At 41.4% G+C, this 20,447-nt stretch overlaps 1 protein-coding gene across 3 annotated transcripts in view; it reads right to left on the reverse strand.

The window, feature by feature from the left end:
* TNK2 (tyrosine kinase non receptor 2) overlaps positions 1–20,447 on the reverse strand; it is a 1,226,346-nt gene that overhangs the window by 425,793 nt on the left and 780,106 nt on the right. For all 3 annotated transcript variants that reach the window (XM_044070286.1, XM_044070284.1, XM_044070285.1), the window contains exon 10: positions 430–624. In XM_044070286.1, coding sequence (XP_043926221.1) covers positions 430–624 — 195 coding nt within the window. The remainder of the gene's footprint in view (positions 1–429; positions 625–20,447) is intronic.

Below are 20,447 nucleotides of genomic sequence, written 5' to 3' on the forward strand. Positions count from 1 at the left end.
TGGATAAATGATGATAGTTCCTTTCTTAGGGGATTCAAACTGACACTGTTAGGAATCTTCTGAGCTTCAAAATACCCATGCCTAGTTTCTTTCATATTCTTGAACATTTTGTCCATTAAAAGAAATTCTTAATGGACTAGACTGCTTGATAGTTTGTACCAAAGTCCTGACTCAGACATGCTGTGAATGAAAATGCATTACAGACAATGGGTAGCCATATGAAAACTCTAGATTAATACTGAGTCATTATGAGAGTGATCTACCAACAGTAACTGCATGAAATCAACATAAGAAAATCACAAGCATGCTTTTTTGGTTGGACACATACACTAGCCAGGAAACATTAACATATACATGCAGAAGTCCAAAACCTCACAGTACAAATATTAGTCTTAAATATATATTTAGAATACTTAAAAAGTCTCTTACTCATCAATTTTATCTGGGAAACCCCAGCAGCAATCAGGATTGGTGTCTCCATGCCCTGTGTGGATGAAACTGTTTTTAAGGGGCCGACTAATATCATGGGCTGAAAGCCCTGCCACGGATGTCACAGTGTTTCTGGGAAACTGCCCCAACTTTAAGGTCCGTTTATTCTGACCCCGCCACCAATAATTCTCTGCCCTATGGGTGGAAAAACAATTCAAATAATAAATGAAAATATTCAACATAAACATCAACATGGAAAATATGGCATGCAATGGCAACTAATGTATAATGTTATAACCGTTTATTTTTTATATTTTATTTTCTTCTTACAATACAGACTAAACAAAGTGCACCTTCTTGCTTGATAAGAACCATTTTAGACTTAGGTGTGCAACTGAATGGACTAGGTACAGTGGCTTCTCTGAAGAGCTGGAAGTTTTTATTTTTAGAAAAAAAAAATCTCAACTTACTTCTGCAGGTGGAATGGCCTTTAGTCTGCTACACAAGCACCCACCCATACAGCCAATTTGAAACATATCTCATTATATCAGCAGGGGCAGATTATGTCACTGTGGTGATATTTTTCCCAGATTTCTCAACTGCAACAACTACCCAGTGAATTCCAAAGGATAATACACACTTCTGTTTACTACACAGCAGTATTAAAATAACAGATTTCTAATCTTATTATAGTTTTACTGTAACATTTCACTAAGAAATTTAGTCAAAGTAGTACTGGTGTACATACATATCAAACATCAGAAGATTCCACCTGTGATTTCACTCCATTGCTCTGTACTGCTTAACCTCAAAATGTTATGTGTGAACAAAGGACAATGGAAAGTCTTCATAACTCTGTTTTGGGTTCTATGCTGCATTTTCATCCTGAAGCAAAACTGAAATTATTTTCTAGCAATTCAGGCATTAGGACTTAACATACATATGCAGAGAAAAGCAATATAATACAAAACTCAAAATGCAAATAAAAGCAATATTTTTTATTTCATAAAATATCATATTTATTAGCACTTGTTGACCATGAAATTCTGGATGGGTAAATAAAGAAAAAAACCCTTTCCAGCACAGACCTAGAGAGAAAAGCTCCATCAGTACAAGAAATAATGTATTAAACATTTTCTTTTAATTACAGGCAAGGTAATACAAAGTGCAACTTTGAAATAAGAGCAGACAGGAAGATAGTGCAAGCAGTACGACAAAGATGTAAACCTGGAGAACACATTAAGGAACTATAAATTTTGTTAGACATAGGACAATACATGACAACTATGAACATTTGTAATAGGACTAACAGAATCTCTAAGGTGGGAGCATTCTGTTAGTGAGAAGACATATGAAGAAGAGGAGGAATACATTGGCAGAGAAAAAAAAGTGTGTGACATACAAGGATAGCAAGTAAGGTAGAAGAGAAGACAGAAATAACAGATTAGTTATAGCAAGTAGTAAGATGGCATATGAAGGATAATTGGTATAGGACATAAAAAGCAGAGCAAAAGAAGGGTAGAGAGAAATGTAAGTGTTAAGGAAGTGCAAACAGTAGAGAGGAGAGTAGCAGGTGAGATACAGGATGAAGACGGAAGAGTGTGGGGAGTGACATTTGTTACTAGGGATTAGTCTGGTGTATTAGAGGGACACAGCCATGATTCCCTCTGGAGTTGTCTCCACCAGAGTTGAAGGGATTACTTTTACTTGTTTTACAGTGATGGGTTGCGAGTTCCATAGTTTAGATAAATTGGAGGAGTACCGCATGGTCATTTGCCTTTGGAATTTGGAGGAAGAGTGGTCTAGCTGGGGAGTATGTGTAGATTAGGTTGCTAAGGGCTTGTGCTTTGTATGGTTTTTAGAAACAAATTTAGCAATTTTATTGTAGACTGACTTAGAAGATTAGTCTGGGCAGTATTTAGGTTTAGCAGTATGAGAGAGGCCTAACCCCATTCGATTCTCGTCTGGAGTGCGGGGAGTGCCTTCTGTGTGGAGTCTGCATGTCCTCCCTGCGGTTGGGTGCGCATTTGAAAGACATGCGTAAATGGGCGTGCCTTCGTTGAAGGTTGAACGTCGAGCTGGCACCTCTGCGTTTGTGAAAGTCTACTGCCAATCATTAGCGGACCGGAGTTCTGCTGTGGCGACCCCTACCCAGGAAAAGCCGAAAGACAAACAACAAGATTATGAGAGAGGCCTAAATATGTATATAATAGAAAAGTAGTGGCAACTTGATTTTAAGAAGAATTTGTTAGTTGAAGTATTATTCTGTACAATGAGCAGAGTTTTTTTTTTTTGACAGATTCTGGATGTCATAATTTAGTTTTCTGCCTATGGTAACACCCAAGAACTTGGTGTCCGTTACCAGTTCAATTTTGGTATTACTGGTTTAAGTTAAGTTGAAAAGATCTTTATTACTAAATTGTTTATGGGTAAATAGGACAACTATGGACTTTGTTATTATTAAACACCTTTAATGAATTATCACTTGTGACACAGGCAAATTTACACTTACATAAAATTAATCAAACTGTATTAGCAAGTTCATGTTTACTAACATTACACTTCACATATATAGCAATAACCCACGCCTGGGTGTGGGTAATGCTGGATTTACCCATGGTTGGTGTGGTTTGGTCACAACGGCAGAGCCCGAGTGGCCAAACAAAGACAACTGTGGGTAAATCCAGCATTACCCACACCCAGAAGTGGGTTACTGCTATTATACAATAACATTTAAGAAAAAAAAAAATTACTTTTCTTAAATAATGGCATTGTATAATGCCTCCTTGCTGTCCTTCCGCAGCTGTCTGTTATTCCATGGCAGTTCTGATGTACTGCTCATGCGTATGCTTACGCAGTACATCAGAGCTGTGGGCAGAAGCAACGGAGAAAGCAAGATCTCCGTTGCTTTTTACAAACTGTCTCGCTATGTTAAAGGAGTTTAACATAGCGAGACAGCTTTAAAAAAAGCAACGGAGAATCTCCGTTGCTTTTTTTTAAAGCTGTCTCGCTATGTTAAAGGAGTTTAACACAGCGAGACAGTTTTGAAAAAAGCAACGGAGAAAGTAAGACCTCTGTTGCTTTTTACAAAGTGTCTCGTTATGTTAAAGGAGTTTAACATAGCGAGACACCTTTAAAAAAAGCAACGGAGATAGGAAGATCTCTGTTACTTTTTTAAAACTGTCTCGCTATGTTAAAGGAGTTTAACATAGCGAGACAGTGTGTAAAAAGCAACGGAGATCTTGCATTCTCCGTTGCTGTAAAAAAAAAAGAGTTATACTAATGGAAAAAGTCCGGGCGACCGGACCTTTTTCCATTACTATAACTCTAATTTACAATGTGCATGCTGACCAATCAGCGTGCACGTTTTGGAATATTAATGGGGGGTCGTTGTATAATGCTATATATCATATAGCATATTCAAAATTACATAAATTATTCAATTCCTGACCTTTTTTTTTTTTTTTAAAGAAACATCTTTATTAAACCATCACGTATGACACAGGCAATCATACATTTATAAAAATGTAAACAAACCACACTGACACAATACTAGTTGTAAGCATTTTACATCACAAATCATACTGACACTCCCAGATGCAAACATTATACATCACTTATAATCTACCCAATCATTTTTTTAGTCAAACATTACATAGCTCATTTAAGTCCTGCCTTCTTTTAAACTTCATTCCTCCCCCTAAATGCATTGTTCCCATTTTTCCTATGTAGTCTGCTCCTACCCTTTTCTAAAGATCTCAATTCCAGTTGTTTTATCTCTGTTATTATACTCGCTATTTCTAGTATAGTCGGTTGTAGATTGATTTCCATTTTCTAATAATTGCTTTTTTGGCAGCCACCATAATTATACACAGTAACTGGTTCAGCAATATCCATATTTAAGGAGACATGATAAAACTATGGACTTTTAGGATTCAAGAAAAGATGGGATTTACAAAGCCAGTTTTTGATGGAAATTAGAGATTCCCGAGTTATCTTTTGTGTGTGCCTAAGTTTTCCTCCACACAGATAAGTGTGAGGTCTTCAACATACTGCATGAGTATAACATGCTTTCTAGCCATTTGTGTGTCATTTATGAAAAGACCGGAAAGTAGAGGGCTAAGAATAGATCCTTGAGGAACTCTAACAGGCAAGGGGAGAAAGGAGCAGTTATTTTGCCATTTCACTGCTTGGACCCTTAGGGAGAAGGTAGCTCTTAAATCAGATAAGGCAAGACTCAGACAGAGAAACAGGATAGCTTTTGTAGGGGAGAGCAAGAGACAGTATCAAGTACCAAATGTCTTGGAAAGAACAAGACATTAGATACTAAGTTATAGTTTACTTTGACAGTACAGGTGAAACTTAGTTCAGTGTTGGTACTATGAAGAGGGCAGAAGCCATGTTGGGCAAGGGATATCTGTTATGTGCTTCACCAGCTGTGTTTTCATTCATTTTTCAAGTATTTTGTCAAATGGTGAGAGTATAGAAATTAGTTTAAAACTGGCAAACTCAGTGGAATTTCTCCCATTGTGTAGAGGAATGATGTAGAACTTTTTCTGTATCATGGGGACATAGATTTATTTTATGCAGTGGTTAATTAGGATGGAAAATGTTAGGAAATGGCATCAGCAGTTAGCAGATACTCTTGCTAGTAGCTTGTCTAGAAAGTGTAGGACTTAAGCTTGAGGACAACTTTTCGAATGGTACTTGTAGGAACGGATGAAAAAGTAAATGACGTATTTTGGTTTGGGGTATGAGTGGGTATATCAGGTGGAGAAGTTTTTATGTCATTAAGGACACTATATGGGGTGTTAGTTGGTATAGGTTTATTGTTCTTCAGGACAGCTGTAACTGCCTGACAAAAAAAAAAAAAAAAATTATGTTCTTACCATAACGTTCCAGCTGTGTTGTTCATCTTCATTCATTCATTACTGATTAGTGTTGGTTCCTTCCTTGGAACCAAGTCAGCCGTGTAACAAGCTTGTGCCAGCCAAATAACTCTTGAGTTAAACGTTTACCCACAATGCCCTTCTCCCTGTTGCCTCAGATCGAGTTTGCCCATTATAAGTAAAGCAGAGGCGGTCTCTGAGCAGAAACTCTAAAGCAGGAGTAGGACCCAATTCGATCTCCCAGGAGCCTCTGGAGGGGGAAGGAGGGTGGGAGGTAATGAATGAATGAAGATGAACAATACAGATAGAACGTTATGGTAAGAACATAACTTTTTTATCTGATGTTGTTAATCTTCATTCATTCCTTACTGATGGGACAGAGTCCCTAGCTACCTTTAGTCCTGGGAGGCCCTTATGAAAGGATGTTCCAGAGTACCACTGGACCAAAAGTTGCTCTTCCCCTGGAGGCCAAATCTGATTCGTAATGAGTGATAAAGGTATGAGGGGTAGCCCAAGTTACAGCTACACAAATATTTAATGAAGCTTTTGCATGAAAATCAACAGAAGTTGCTACCGACCTGGTAGAATGTGCTCTGACTTTGCCTGGTAGAGAAATTTTATTTCGTTGGTAAATCAAGGTTATACAGTTTCTCAGCCATTTGGATAAGGTTCTTTTGAGACAGGGTTTCCCAGTTTCGGGCCTGAATAGGACACGGACAGCTGATCTGATTTATGTACTGACTTTGTTCTGTCCGGGTAAAAACTTAACTGTCTATGAACATCCAGCAAATGAAGACAGTACTCTCCTTTGTTTGAATAGTTGGGGAAAAAGACTGGGAGGTCAATCGCTTGGTTAATTGTCAAGTCTGAGATAACTTTGGGCAGAAAGGAAGGATTAGTCCAGAGTGATACCCTGTCTTTATGAAATACCATGTAAGGGTGTTTAATACACAAAGCCTGAAGCTCTGAAATGCATCTGGCTGATGGGACAGCTATCAAAAATAGAGATTTCCAGGACAGGAACTTAAGGTCACAAGTGGAAGCAGGTTCAAAGGGTGAACGTGTCAGGGATTGTAGTACTAGTGTTAAATTCCAAGGTTCGATGGGTTCTCTGAAGGGTGGTCTAATATGCAAGACACCTTTTAAGAAAGTTTTGCAGAGACTATGGGAGATTAGCAATGAGTCCCGAAACCCATTATGGAAGTTTGATATAGCAGCTAAGTGTACTCGATTGGTTGTGGCTGCTGCTCCTGAATGGAGAAGTCTTGATAAATAATCCAAAACCACACTAACCGGGGCTGAACAAGGGTCTACTTGTCTTTGTCGGGACCAAATAAGGAACCTCTTCTACTTGCCGAGATAAATTTTCCTGGTGGATGGTTTATGTGAAGTCAGAAGGATATCACATACTGGGGAGGTAAGGTTATTCTGCCTGGCAATTACCGGAAGTGGAGAAACCAACCTGTCAGCTTGAGACCTGGAATGTTTGGGTGAGTCAACCCTTGCAGGTGCGAGATCAATTTTATTGTCGGATCCAGAATTCATGGTTGGTATACTAGGTGAGGCCACAGGAAAGGGAACCAATTTTGTCAAGGCCAGTAAGGAGCAATGAGGATTACTCTGCTTCTCAGACGAAGGGCTTTCTTTAGAAATTGGGGAAGGGAGGGAAAGCATAAAGAAGTCCCGTGGGCCAATTGTGAATCAGAGCGTCCCTCAGGGACTCCCCCTGCAGGGAGATTAGGGCAAAATAGCTGCTTCATTTGTGGTTTGCTGGAGATGCGAATAGGTCACAGCAAGGCTGGCCCCAGCGGCTGAAGATCTTCGCCTCAACGATAGGCTTGAGGAACCACTCGTGAGGCTGCAAGATGCAACTGTTCAGCTTGTCCGCAATTGTGCTGGAGCTCCTGGGAATATGTGTTGCAACTAGAAAGCAGTTGAAGCTATCGCCCACTGCTGAATTCTCATGGCTTCTCAACACAATGGGTAGGTCTTGGTTCCCCCTTGTTTGTTGATGTAACCAGACTACTGACATGTTGTCTGACTGAATAGTAATTGTCCCTGACAGAAGGATAGATTGAAATGCTTGCAATGCTAGAAGCACCACCCTCAGTTCTAGGACACTGATATGCAGGTGGGCCTCTATGTTTGACCAAGTGCCTTGGACCGTCTTCCACTGGAAAAGCCCCCCCCCCACACACCATATCAGGGAAGCACCCGTAGACATTGTGGCCTTGGGCTGTTTCGGGTAAAAGGCGCGACTCCATTGATGTTCATCTGGCTTCATCCACCACATTAAATCCTGCTTGCATCGTTGAGTTATCCTTATATGAAAAGGTACGGGATACCACTGAGTTAGAAGGAGCCATTGGAGAATTCTCATGTGTAATCTTGCCAAGGGCACTATGGTAATTGACGCTGCAATGGAACCCAAGAGTTAAAGCACTGTTTGAGCTGGAACTAGATTTTGACAGAGTATCACCCCTATTTTGGATCTTATCCTGTGTAGTCTGTGGTCCGGAAAAGACACTAGGCAAACATTTGTGTTGAAGATCGCCTCGATAAATTCTAAGGATTGAGAGGGGATCAGGTTGCACTTTCCCCAGTTTATTGAGATTCCCAGAGATTTTGCTAGTCCGAGTGTGTTGTTTAGTGCTATCTCCAGTAGATGCTTGGTGGGGGCGGTGAGGAGCCAATTGTAGATACGGAAACACTCAGAATCCTTGAAGTCTCAAGTGAGCTGTTATCACTGCCATGCACTTGGTGAACACACTGGGGGCTGTAGAGAGTCTGAAGGGCATCACGTGGAAGTGAAAATGATTGGCCCCTAGCCAGAAGCGAAGAAATCTTCTGGAGCACATGTCCATTTTTATGTGGTAATACTCATCCTGAAGATCTACTGAGCACATCCAATCGTCTTTCTCCAAGAAAGGGATAGACTGAACCATGACCATTCAGAATTTTTCTTGTTTGACAAATTTGTTTAGGATGCTGAGATCCAGAACTGGTCTCCAGTCCCCTATTTTCTTTGGCAGTAAAAAGAATCTTGAGTAGAATCCGGATCCTACCTGGTCTGGTGGGACTGTTTGGATGACTCTTTTTTGAAGCAGCTTTTGAATTTTTAGCACTGCTGTCTCCCTTTGACTGGGTGGAATGTTGGGAATTCGACTTGGTGACCTTGGGTAAAGAATGAAAATGACATGGTATCCTCTGGTTATGATCCATTACACCCGTAGACCCATTGTTACTGTTAGCCAGGCAGAAAAATGCATGGAAAAATGTCCCCCAACTGCTTCCAGAGGAAAGCAATCGGGGCGTTCCTCAGGAGCACTGATAGGGTTTGTCCAGAGAAAGAATCGCTGGAGCCTTGGTTATGCAGACCCCCTCTGCCCCTGTATGGGTGCCTTCTGGATGAGTCACCCCCTCTGCTTCGGGAAGTATACTCGCCACGTGTGTCACTGAAAGGACCCTTCGATTTCTTGTGTCACATCTTTCCGCCCCTCTGGTTCCTAAAGTATGGATGCTGAGGAGTGGAAAAACATATGCCCATGGTAGACGGGTCTTACAGTCCTTCTCACACCTGGCCAATGTGTCTTTCACTTTCGGGCCAAAAAAGGAGGAGGCTTCAAATGGAGCATTAAGAAAGGAAGACTTAAAAGTCACAAAGGCACATCCAGGCATGACGTCACATGACAACACCTGAACCCGCCGCTCTGGCTGCTCCTTCAGTGGCGTGAGAAATCAGATGCATGGAGGAGTTGAATATGGATTCCAGGGTAACTAACTGTGAGGCAACCTTGTCACGGACCTAGTCAGAAACAGGCCCTGCTAAGATTTTGGAGAGTTCGGGGACTAAGTCTCTCTGAAACCTGGTGAAGTGTGCCAGATAATTCAAAGACCTAACTGCAAAGGTCGAAGACACAAAAACTCGCTTCCCTAGCCTGTCCACCACCCGAGATTCCCTGTTTGGGGGGGGTGGACAATCTGGCTCTCCTCGGCCAGGTCCTTTTTCGTGGCAGCTGCCACCACCATCGCAGCTACTGGAAGACCCTTGGACCAGTGAGGGTACTGCTCAGGGGAGATAAAATTTTGTCCAACCTCCATGGGATCGGTTCAGTGGTGTGAGGACTCTTACAAGCATGCTGCAGAATGAGCTGAACCAGCTTATCTCATAGGAGGGGTCACCCAGGAAGTAGAGAGTCAAGCACGAAAAGCCTGCAGGAACATGGACTCCTCGAAGGAGGGATTGGTGGGCTTCCAGATACCCCTCTGTTTTAATATTTCCAGGATGTCTCCAAATGTTATATCATCAGAGGGTGACCGTGGGGACCCCTCCCATTCATCGCAGTCCATGTCCTCAGTGAGAGACTCCTCTGGTGAGTCCATGTGCTTCCTCTTGCATGGTACCTCTTTAGTGGGGGTTTCTGAAAAGGACTACGTAGAAGGGGCACCCTGCAGTAGGGTATCCTGAGGCTCTTGTGCTCGAAGTCCTGAAGCAGTGGCTTGTGTCAGATGTGGCTCAGAGGAAGGACATATCTGAGAGTCTGACGCTGATGGCTTGCCTGCAGAGCAAGGGCCCTCTCCATTGCTTGGAAAGCTGGCCCGCCTGAAGAGGGATGGGAACCAAGAAGGACAACCTTGGAACCCGGGTCACACCCTACTCTGACGAGCCCGCTCCCAAGGACGGAGCCTCAAGGGGACTTGGTACAGACAGTGCTCCTGGAATCATGGTCGACAGCACCATAGAGAAACCCAGAGCCGTACCAGGTGCAGAGGAGCCTGCAGTCCAGTCCTGAACCTGAGGAAGGCCTAGCTCCGAGCAAGTCAGAGGCCAAAGGGTCAGCTCTGGAGCCACAGTGAAATCCACTAGTGGCACCGAAGGTGTGGGAACTGATAAAGGTATCGGAGCTGAGTTCTTTGAATCCTGCAAAGAGGTCAAAGGAGGAGAATAAGCTGGAGTCCGTGGGGGATTCCCAAGTCCAAAGGGGAATGGTGTCTTAGAAGGTATTGCAATTCCTCTGGCTGTCAGCAGCTGGTCCACAAGACGCACCACATCCAATTCTGAGAGGCTCCTGGTCGATCTAGTGGATATCCCCAATGGGGACTGTGGCCATTCTAAGAAAGGGCTAAACTGCTGCCCAACAAAAGGATCCACCAAAGGGGAGTACTGGGTCCATGTAGTATGATCTATTGGCACGATGTCTTAAGTTTAGAGACATGTGTAGGAGGGGGTGTCCAAACTTGGAATTGAAATTGTAGGGAAGCTAGATGCCGTGGTCAGTGTCAGAAGTCAAAATCTGTAGTTTAGGCAGGGCCGGTGCTGTAGATCTTTTCTGGGAGGGAGTGTGCCCTCCGATGCAGAGATAGCCTCTGAGAAAGGCGTCTTAAGGAGGCTCTTCAGAATAATTTTTTTTCTTTCATTAAGTGTTCGGGAACTGAACCCCTGATAAATGGTACAAGGACGCTGTACCAAAAGATGGGGAACACCCAAATAATATACGCATGAGGCATTTTGAGACTACACTTGTCGTACTGTTTGAACCCTGAAGCTCCTCTTTTTTTTTTTTCAGACATTATGCTACAGTACAAAAAACAACAATATCAAGAAAAGTAAGGAGGAGAGATTGTTTTTTTTTTTTTTTTTTAAGAAAGAAAATAAAGAAAGGGAAAGGAATACCAGCAATGGCATTGAACTATTACCACAGAGGGTACAGGGAAAGGGCCGTACCAACAATGGTACTTGAGATTACCGTAAGGTATTTGAGGAAAAAGAAACTTGAAAGATGCGTAAAAGTTGGTAAAAGACTAACGAGAGAAAGAGAAGTGAGCTTAGACTTAAAATAAGGTGAATACAAGAAAAACACTTTTATAAGCAACAAAACTAAGTACTTAGCTGAGCGCTGGCTTGAAACGGCTTTACGGCTACGAGGCAAATGAGATCTCAGGTAACAGGGAGAAGGGCGTTGTGTGTAAAAGTTTAGCTCGAGAGTTATTTGGCTGGCATTAGCTTGTTACAAGGCTGACTCGGTTCCGAGGACGGAACCGACACCCATCATTAAGGAATGAATGAAGATTAACAACATCAGATTGAATATTAAAGTGATCAGCAATCTCTGTAATTTGAGGTTCTGCCTTGGTGTAGGAGACTATTAACAGTGGACCAAAATTGTCTGTGATTTTTACTTGATTTATAAAGTAAACTTTTTTTCATCTTGTTTTATTCTATGTTTTGTGACACTCTGGTGTCTACACATTTAATAGTTGAAGTTGGATTTATTTTGCCCTACCTAACATCCTTCTTTTGATCAAATTCTGTTTAGATTATTTGGTTAGCCAGTGTGAAGGGGTTAATTTTCTCTAGGTTTAATTTCTCCAAGTCTTTTGGGTTTCTAATACCATGACAGGGATGGACCCCATTCCTAAGTCAGGGTATGTTTAAAGTTCATAAAATTAGTACTGTTTCAATGACTAATGTTAGCCAAAAGTGCTCTTCGCAACACCCACAATGTGGCCAGAACTGACTCTTTCTGCAATTCATATGGAGTTTCATGAAATAGCAGCATATCCAAATATAACTTTAAATTCTTTTTATGACACCCATTGCTCCTACTACTATTGGAACTGTCTGGGTAAATTTCTTTCACACTGCTCTCATTTCTGCCTGCAAATCTTGATATTTTATGACTTTGTGGCTTTCTGTATGTGAGACACTGTAACTGCTAGGTGTAGCAATTTCAAAGATCAATGCTACTTTTGTCTTTTTTTTTTTTTAATGGATTACTATAGCTGGTTTTCTCGCATCTAATTTTTGAATTGCTGGTAATAGGTGATCCCATTTGATGTTCACTTGATCATTCTCTATAATGCTTTGTGGTTCATGTTTCCAATGCTCCTCAGCTACATCTATACTGTAGTGTTTGCACAACCCCCAGTGGAACAATCATGCCACATTATTGTGCCTTTCATTGTACAGGCCTTCTGCCATGAGTGTATCATACCCCAGCAACAAGGTGTGTGATTGTTTCCAATTCTTTTTTACAGAACCTACATTTGTCTGTTTCTCCAACATGCTCAATGGACTTTGTAAATCAACATGTACATAGTCCACTGTACTGTGCTGCCATTATTAACCTTTCACCCTTAGGTTTTAACTCTCCTCTCCTTAATTATTCATGTATCAAATCCTGATAAACATGAGGCTCTTCCAGAAGATCTCTATATGTGTCACTATATTTTTGGCTTTTCCACATTTCTTTCCTTCTTATCTAATCCTTCTCCTCATATTCTTTTTTTGGCACATTCAGTTGCTCTCTGATTTTTGTCTACTTCTGATTTGAGTTCCAGTCCTGCTGGCCACATCTCTAGTGACAGGTTTTATGATCACTTAGTACATATATGGGAGGGTACCACTTGAGATGACTTCGGCTGATGAGTGTTTTATGATCCAATCTTTGGTTGGAAAGGGATTAGAAACTATATTATTCCTGGTAGGGGTTGATATAAGCTGGAGAAAGGTATACGTTATACATTTTTAGGAATACTTCAATTAACAGATTGCCAGTCAATATTAATGTAGCCTAGGGCTATAGTTTCATACTGAACGTGTTTCGAGGGCCAGTTGCGTATTTCTTCCATGACTGGAATGTTGTTACCAGAAGGAATGTAGGTGGCAAGGAGAGAGGGTTGTTTATGACTATTTAGTTTTAAGGAAAAAAAAAAAAATATTTCAGCCTTTGGGAAAGAAAGGACATAGTGCAATGCAGGAAAAGATCAAAGGTATTTTGATACATTATTGCTTCTCCACCATCTTTCTTTTTTGTTCCACCTGCACTTAGCTTGCTGTGGCCTAGAGGAAGGAATTATTCATATATTATGCCTTGTTTTAACCAAGTTTCAGTTAGAGCAATTATATTAGGAGAGTGGTGGGCAAACCAAGCATGAAACTTTACAATTTTGTTACAGATACTGCAAAGGTTATTACTGTAGAGGACTATGACAGAATGGTTAGCAAGGTTTGGTAGTTTGTTGGCTGTCATTGCACTTTGAGCTGGCAGGGGAAATTGGTTGTGAAAGTGGGTCTGGATTATGAAGTACATCTCCACAAGAAACTAGGAAATGATATTATAATGAGAGAGGATAAAGTAGCCTCTGTTAAGATCTGGGGTGCTGGGTGTGGGAAATGATGGAGGGGTGTGATCTTAGTTGAAATTAACAAGCTGAAATAAGTTGGGTTTGAATAAGGTAGACCCTATAAAGAAAGCTTGATGAGAGATCAAACTATATTCATTGTGAGTGGTGGATGTAGAATGCTAACTGGGATAGACAGTGGATGAAATGGAGGTAATCAATGTGAAGAAGAGTAATAACCAGTAGCCAAACTGTGTAGTTACCATGATTTGAGATGGGAAGTGATGTAATGACAGGAAGTTGTGAGCTGCCTGGAGATGTAATATGCAGGAAGTGGGAGGTGCAAGGTAATGTATACATGCAGTTGAAGAAAGGGTGGAAGGAAATTCGGTAGGATGGTGGAGCAGAGTGAATCCAAGCAAAGGAGGCCTAGCTGCAGAGATCTTGCTAAAAAAAATCAGTGAAGTAGTGCTCCATCTATGAAAAAATGAGTCCTGCTTTTCTTTTCACAGAGAGGCTAATACTGTAGCATGGAAGAAGACAGAAGGAGATCCTAGAGAACGAAGCTGGTAAGTATAATTGCAGAGGTAAGGTGATAGTTTAAAAAGACAAAGTGCTATAGTCAGACAGGGGAGAACAAGAGAAGCAAAAATGGGAGGGGTACAACTATGCTGCAAAAATTGGAAAATACTGATTTCTCTTCTAAGAGAAAGGAAGTTTACAGCATTAATTCAGTTAAGAAGAAACATTCTTCCTCCAGGTGGTATTCATCAAGTCAATATTATTATGTTGTGACACTCCTCCCCTGTACATTTAAAACTATTTCTGGTAGGATTTCAGAGTAAACACGATAGTAAAACTAAACCGGAAATAAACTACAAACTTCAATTAATTTATTGTAAACAGTTCAGAGTTTCAAAAAAAGGAACAGTTGTGTAAAATTTTACCATAACCATAGATGTCCTTCTCTTCCATGTTGCAGTATTCAAAGCCCTTGGATTATTCTCTGCTGGCTACCTGAACATCCAGCCAGTACACAAAGGCCTCTAGTCATTGCTAGGTACATGGGATGTCTGACACTGGCTGAGGGAGTGTGGGGCATAAAAGTGATGTCTGCATGTACCTCTCATCAGAACTGAACACCCCAGTCAGATCCTAGTCCCAGGATGGCTGTATAGGTCCTGTGTCATCCAAGAAGGGATAGTTTTAACTGAAGAAAAGGGGTAGGAGGGAGAGAATGAATACTGCAACAAGGAAGAGAAGGACATCTACGGTTATGGTAAGATTTTACTCAATTATTCTGTCCTCCTATTCTCATGCTGCCATATTCAAAACCCTATGGTGAGTGCCAAAGCTCAAAGGGAACAAGAGGGGGGTGGGCATGTAACTGTTTTCCACAAAACCATGTAGGAATGCCCTAGCAAATCTGCTCTGGATCTGGAGATGTGATCTAGTCTGTAGTGTTTAGTGAAGGTATGGACAGATGTCCATGTACCTGCCTCTAGAATGGAAGCAGTGTCCAGTCCTTTAAAGAAGGCTCCAGATGAAGCCATGGGTCTAGTGGAGTGGGCTGTAATTTTTGAATTTAGATGCTTTCCATGGTAGGTGTAACAAAAGAATCTAGCCCTGGAAATCCAAGCAGAAATGGCCCGTTTTGTCACTGCTTTTCCCAGAGCTATGGGGTGAAAGGAGACAAACAACTGCTCTGATTTCCTAGTAGACTTGGTCTTGTCAAGGTAAAATCTAAGCTGTCTGTGAACATCCAGGGAATGCAAGACTCTCTCTCACTGGCATTCTGGGGATGTGGGAAAAAGGTGGGCAGGTGAATACCTTGGTTTAAGGGCAGCTCATTGACCACCTTGGGCATGAAGGAGGGGTTGGTCCTCAGGGTCACTCTATCTCTGTGAAAGAGGACAAAGGGAGGTGCCATAAGAGCCTGGAGCTCTGACACTCTTTTGGCTGATGTCAGGGCCACCAGGAGTACAGTTTTCCGAGTACAGTGTTTCAGAGATGCTTTAGATGCTGGTTCAAAGGGAGCAATGGTGAGCTTCTCTAAAACATAGTTCAGGTCCCATGGAGGTGGAACCGGCCTCCTGGGGGGGCCCGAGATGCAGTAGTCCCTTGAGGAATAACTTTGCAGGAAGATGGGATGCTAGAGGAGGGTCAAGAGGCAGACAGGCTGAAATAGCAGCAAGGTGGTGCTAAAAAGAGGAATATGCCAACCCTGCTTGCAAGAGTTCACACACAAACAGGACACCACTAAGGGGACCTCACCCTGAAGTGGGTCCAGCTGTTTTTGTAGACACCACATGGAGAATCTTTTCCATTTAGACAAATAAGATCTCCTAGTATTAGGTTTCCTGGCCTCCTGCAGGACTGTTAGCATGTCCTCAGTGTAAAGTTGTCTGTAAGGATCAAAATTCTATCACTCACAGCATTAGGATCAGAGATTCCAGGTAGGGATGGGTTACGGATCCCTTGTCCTGTGTGAGAAGGCCTACTTTGTGAGGTAACTTGTGATGACTGCCCCTGGCTAAATGCAGAAGGGGGAACCTATGCTGTCTTGGCAAAAAGGGAGTCACCAACAAGAATTTTTGTTTGTACTGCTGGATTTTTAGTAGGACTTTTTGAAGGAGTGGGAAGGGGGAATGCATAGAGAAACACCCCCCTTCCACGAGACTGAAAAGGCGTGCATCTGTTGCCCTCGTTAGGGGACTGGGTTGCCTGGTGTAAAATAGTGATAGTTGTCTGTTCACAGGGGAGGGAAACAGATCTATTTGTGGTGTACCCCACTTGTGGACCATGTCCAGGAACACATCCATGCGAAGCATCCATTCCTGGGATTGTGACATGGACCGGCTCAAAGTGTCTGAGTATTCTGTGTTGAAGGGTTATAAACTGCCTGCAGGGTGACTCCCTGTTGGGCTGCCAGTTCCCAGGACTGGAATGCAAGTCTGCACAGCAAGTAGGATTTTGTTCCCCCCTGTTTGTTCACATACCATAGAACTGTAGTGTTGTCTGCGAACAATTTCAGGGGGCCTTGTTTTAGGATATGTAAGAAGGCTCTCAAGGCAAATAGTGCTCTCATTTCCCTGATGTTGATGTGCTCCCACCTGAAGGTGTCTGACCATGTACCCTGTATCCTTAGGTTGCCCAAAGCAGCTCCCCAGCCCAGATCGGAGGCATCTGTGTACATCTCTTGAACTGGGGGAAGGGGTTTAAGGGAAGTGCTGGGTTGAGTGTGAATTGGTCCAACCACCAAAGAATCTCCTTCCTTAGGCATGGAAAAAACAGAAAGTTGAAGTCCAAGGGGTGTGAGTGTTGGGTCCATGTGGACCTCGGGTACCACTGAAATTTTCTCATGTGGAGTCTTGCCAATGGCAGCATTGGAATAGTGGAAGTTATATGACCCAGTAATCTGAGATATTGTCTGGCTGTCATAGCAATGGCATGGAGAACAGGTATTGCTTTAGGTTTTCCACCTTTTGTGGTGGAAGGAATGCTCTCATGACATCTGTCCTTATTTTGCACCCCAGAAAAACTTGGTTCTGGGAGAGATTTAGGTTGGACTTGGGGTAACTGATGTTGAATCCAATGTCTGCAGGACTGAGATAACGTTGTGTAGTTGGTGGTGTAGGGATCTGGAACATTCTGCCTGTATCAGGAGGTCATCCAGGTATGGAAAAATTTGAATCCCTTGGACCCTGCAATAAGCAATCACTGGAGCCAGACACTTGGTGAACACCCTTGGAGATGTAGAGAGTCCAAAGGACAAGGCAGAGAACTGAAATGTGAGGAACCCACAGAAAAATGTAAATATTTCCTGTAGTTGGGCCTTACAGGGATGTGTAGGTAGGCATCATTTATGTCCAAAGTGGCTAGAAATCCCTGAGACATTACCAAGAGAAAGAGGATCTGAATTGTAAGCATACAAAATGTGGGTACTTGTAAGAAAAGGTTGAGGTGGGAGAGATGCAGGATAGGTCTCCATGGCCCAACCTTCTTTGGGACTAGGAAGAGTCTGGAGTAAAAATCCTTTCCCTTTTCTGCCAGAGGGACGAGTTGTATGGTCTTTTGAGAAAGGAGGCTGTCTATGACTGGCTGGTAAATGGGGACCTGGTCTTTGGGTGGCTGTGGGATGCCTCAAAGATAATGGGCACCTGTCTCTGGTAATGTTTTGCCAAACTGGAAGACAGTGAGAGAGCCTTAGGGACAGGGGAATGGAGTCTGGGGGTGGCCAGCAAAGGCAAGCAGTCACAAACTACCTGCCCTGTCCTGAAATTGAGGTTTCTGGGCAAGAGTCTGATTTGGCTTGGAAGGGAAGTACCTCTCTTTCTTTGTGATACAGACTAGATTTCCCATGTTAAAATTACATATTGTTAGAGTGAGTTAACCTTTCTATTCAGTGTGCTTTAAACATTGCCATGTTTCTTTCTTCAGGTTGGAACTTTGTATTTCATGACTGGATATATCATTTTTGTTTTCAGATCTGATTGGCTATATTTTTACTGACATATATATATATATGTATTTTTATATGGTTTTATATGTCTGATGAAGTGATGTTTTATCACTATGGAAGTGCTAACATTTTTATTAAAACATTAATTTGGTGGATTTATTTTGCTGGATTTATTCTGTAATCGTTGGTTGGTTCACTGGATACACGTGTGGACATTTGTTTTATTTTCTTGGGAACCATTTATTCGTGCTGCTACTTTTTGTTTGTAATCTTTAAAGTCTGCCAACTCATTACACTCCCAGAAAATATTTTCCTAATTACCTCTTTCTTCTCCATCACACCTCCAATATTTGCTGTGTACATGAGGAAACATTCTCTGGAGTCTACTTGGGGTATAAAAACATCTGTGTAAACATTTCCAAGTAAAAATCCTAAATATTCTAGATTTTGTTACATATTTGGAAGACATACATATATCCCCATTGTTTCTTTGTGAATTGCTTATCCAATCTCTTTTCCAGATCTTTTTTAACTTCATCTGATTGATTCTTATAGGTATCATGGAATATGTTATATGCTCTACTAATTATTCCTTTTTTAATGACAGCTTCTGTTTTAGATTCTAGTAAAAACTGTACCACTGCCAGTCTTTCATTTAACCCCCCCTACTTCTTTCTCTTTGCCTATAATCTGATATCAATCCTTGATAGGGAAGGAAATCTCTAACCTGCAGTCCAAATAAATTCTTGGCGTCTTCCCATTCTGTTACCATTCCCTCTCTAATTATTTGCTCCCAATACCTTGGTTCCTTTGCCACCTTTTTCCAATAAAATCCAGCCCCTCTTGCCTATAGTCTGTATCTCTGATTGCAGTTATCCGTATCACTAGAAACTCCTTCCTGCATTCCCATGTTGGCTTAGTTCATAGAATACTTTCTGCTACTTTATCAATATAATATTCTGTATGATTTTTATTCTCTTAAAGATCTGCATCCAAAATCCCAATCACCCCTAGTTTCTTGAGCTTCCCCCCGTTTCATCATCCCTTTCCACTTTGAATTATAGGTTTCTGCTTGTACTATGTATAGGGTCCTTAACTGTGTAGCTCTGAAATACCCCTTCAAATCGGGTAATCCCAATTCACCTTGTTCTACTGGAAAAAACAGCTTATCCCACTTGACTCTTGCCATCTTCCCACCCAGATAAAATGCTTCAGCTCTTTATAGGGGTGGGAGGTTGGCATAATGGTTAAGCTGTTTACCTTACAAACACAAGGTACAGGGTTTGATTCTCACCTTGGGTAACTGGCTAAGTTTAAAATGGCCCACAAGGGCAGTTAGTCTAGTATGAACCTATGAACCTATTAATTGCTATCCACAAATTCTCCTCTGGTTAATACAACTATGCCAGACCTGTGTACAAAACTAAAGGAGCTAAAAATGTTTTAACTGCATGTATCTTCCAATTTCTCTGTTTTTGTATTATCTTATGTTTAGTCTCTTCCCACATACTCTTATTTGCTACACTGGAATCATTTTAATCCATACTCCTAAATACTTAGTTTTATCATGTCCCCATAAATATGGATATTGCTGAACCAGTTCATGTGGTTATATAATCTACTGCTACTGCTTTGTTTTAGCTTCATTAATTTTGTATCCCAAAAGATTTGAAACTGTCTCAAAATGTTCTACAGCACTGTAATGTCCTATTCTGGTTTTATTAATTATAAAATAATATATGCAAATACAAATACAACCAGCTTTTCTTGACTACCATACCAATTATATCCATGCATTTCTGAGTCCCTTATTTTCTGTGCTAATGGTTTTAAATATAATGCAAATAATAAAAAGGGAAAGAGGATACCCTGCCTGCTTCCTCTCCTCAAGCAGAAATTATCAGACAGGACTCCACCCACTTTCATTTTCACCTCTGATCCCTCATATAGCCTCATAATCAACCTTCTAATTTTATCAGGGAATGCAAATGCTCTACTAATAAAGTCCCATCTTACTCTATGAAATATTTTCTCTGCATCAAGACCCACCAACAGCAGTGGTACTTTCTTACATTCTGTTTCCCTCTGGATCATCAATTCTGTTACTGCTGTCAAATGTTTGCCTCCCCTCCACAAAACCACACTGATCCATCTATATGACTTTTGATATCACTTTAGCCATTTATAGACATAAACACTTTATAATCATGGTTTAGTATTCAAATGGGTCTGTATAAATCTGGACCTGATGGATCCTTACTCTCTTTAAGTATTACAGCTACCACCACTTTCTTCCAGGATGTTGATACTTCTCTTCCTCCTCCTCCTCTTAAGGTACTGTTAAACAAAACTTTCCAGATCATTATCAGTTTTTCCATCCTAGCTTCCAAACTTCCACAGGAACACCATCTATTCCTGGAGACTTTATTGTAGATTGGTTATACATCATTTTTATCTCATCTCCTATCTCATCTCCTCCTATCCTAACCATTAGTAATTGAACCTCATTTACCTCTAATCTTGGCATATTTAATTCTTCCATA

This window comes from Protopterus annectens, chromosome 4.part1 (genome assembly GCF_019279795.1).
Source record: "Protopterus annectens isolate FY-2018-M chromosome 4.part1, PAN1.0, whole genome shotgun sequence".
Classification (NCBI taxonomy): Eukaryota; Metazoa; Chordata; order Ceratodontiformes; family Protopteridae; genus Protopterus; species Protopterus annectens.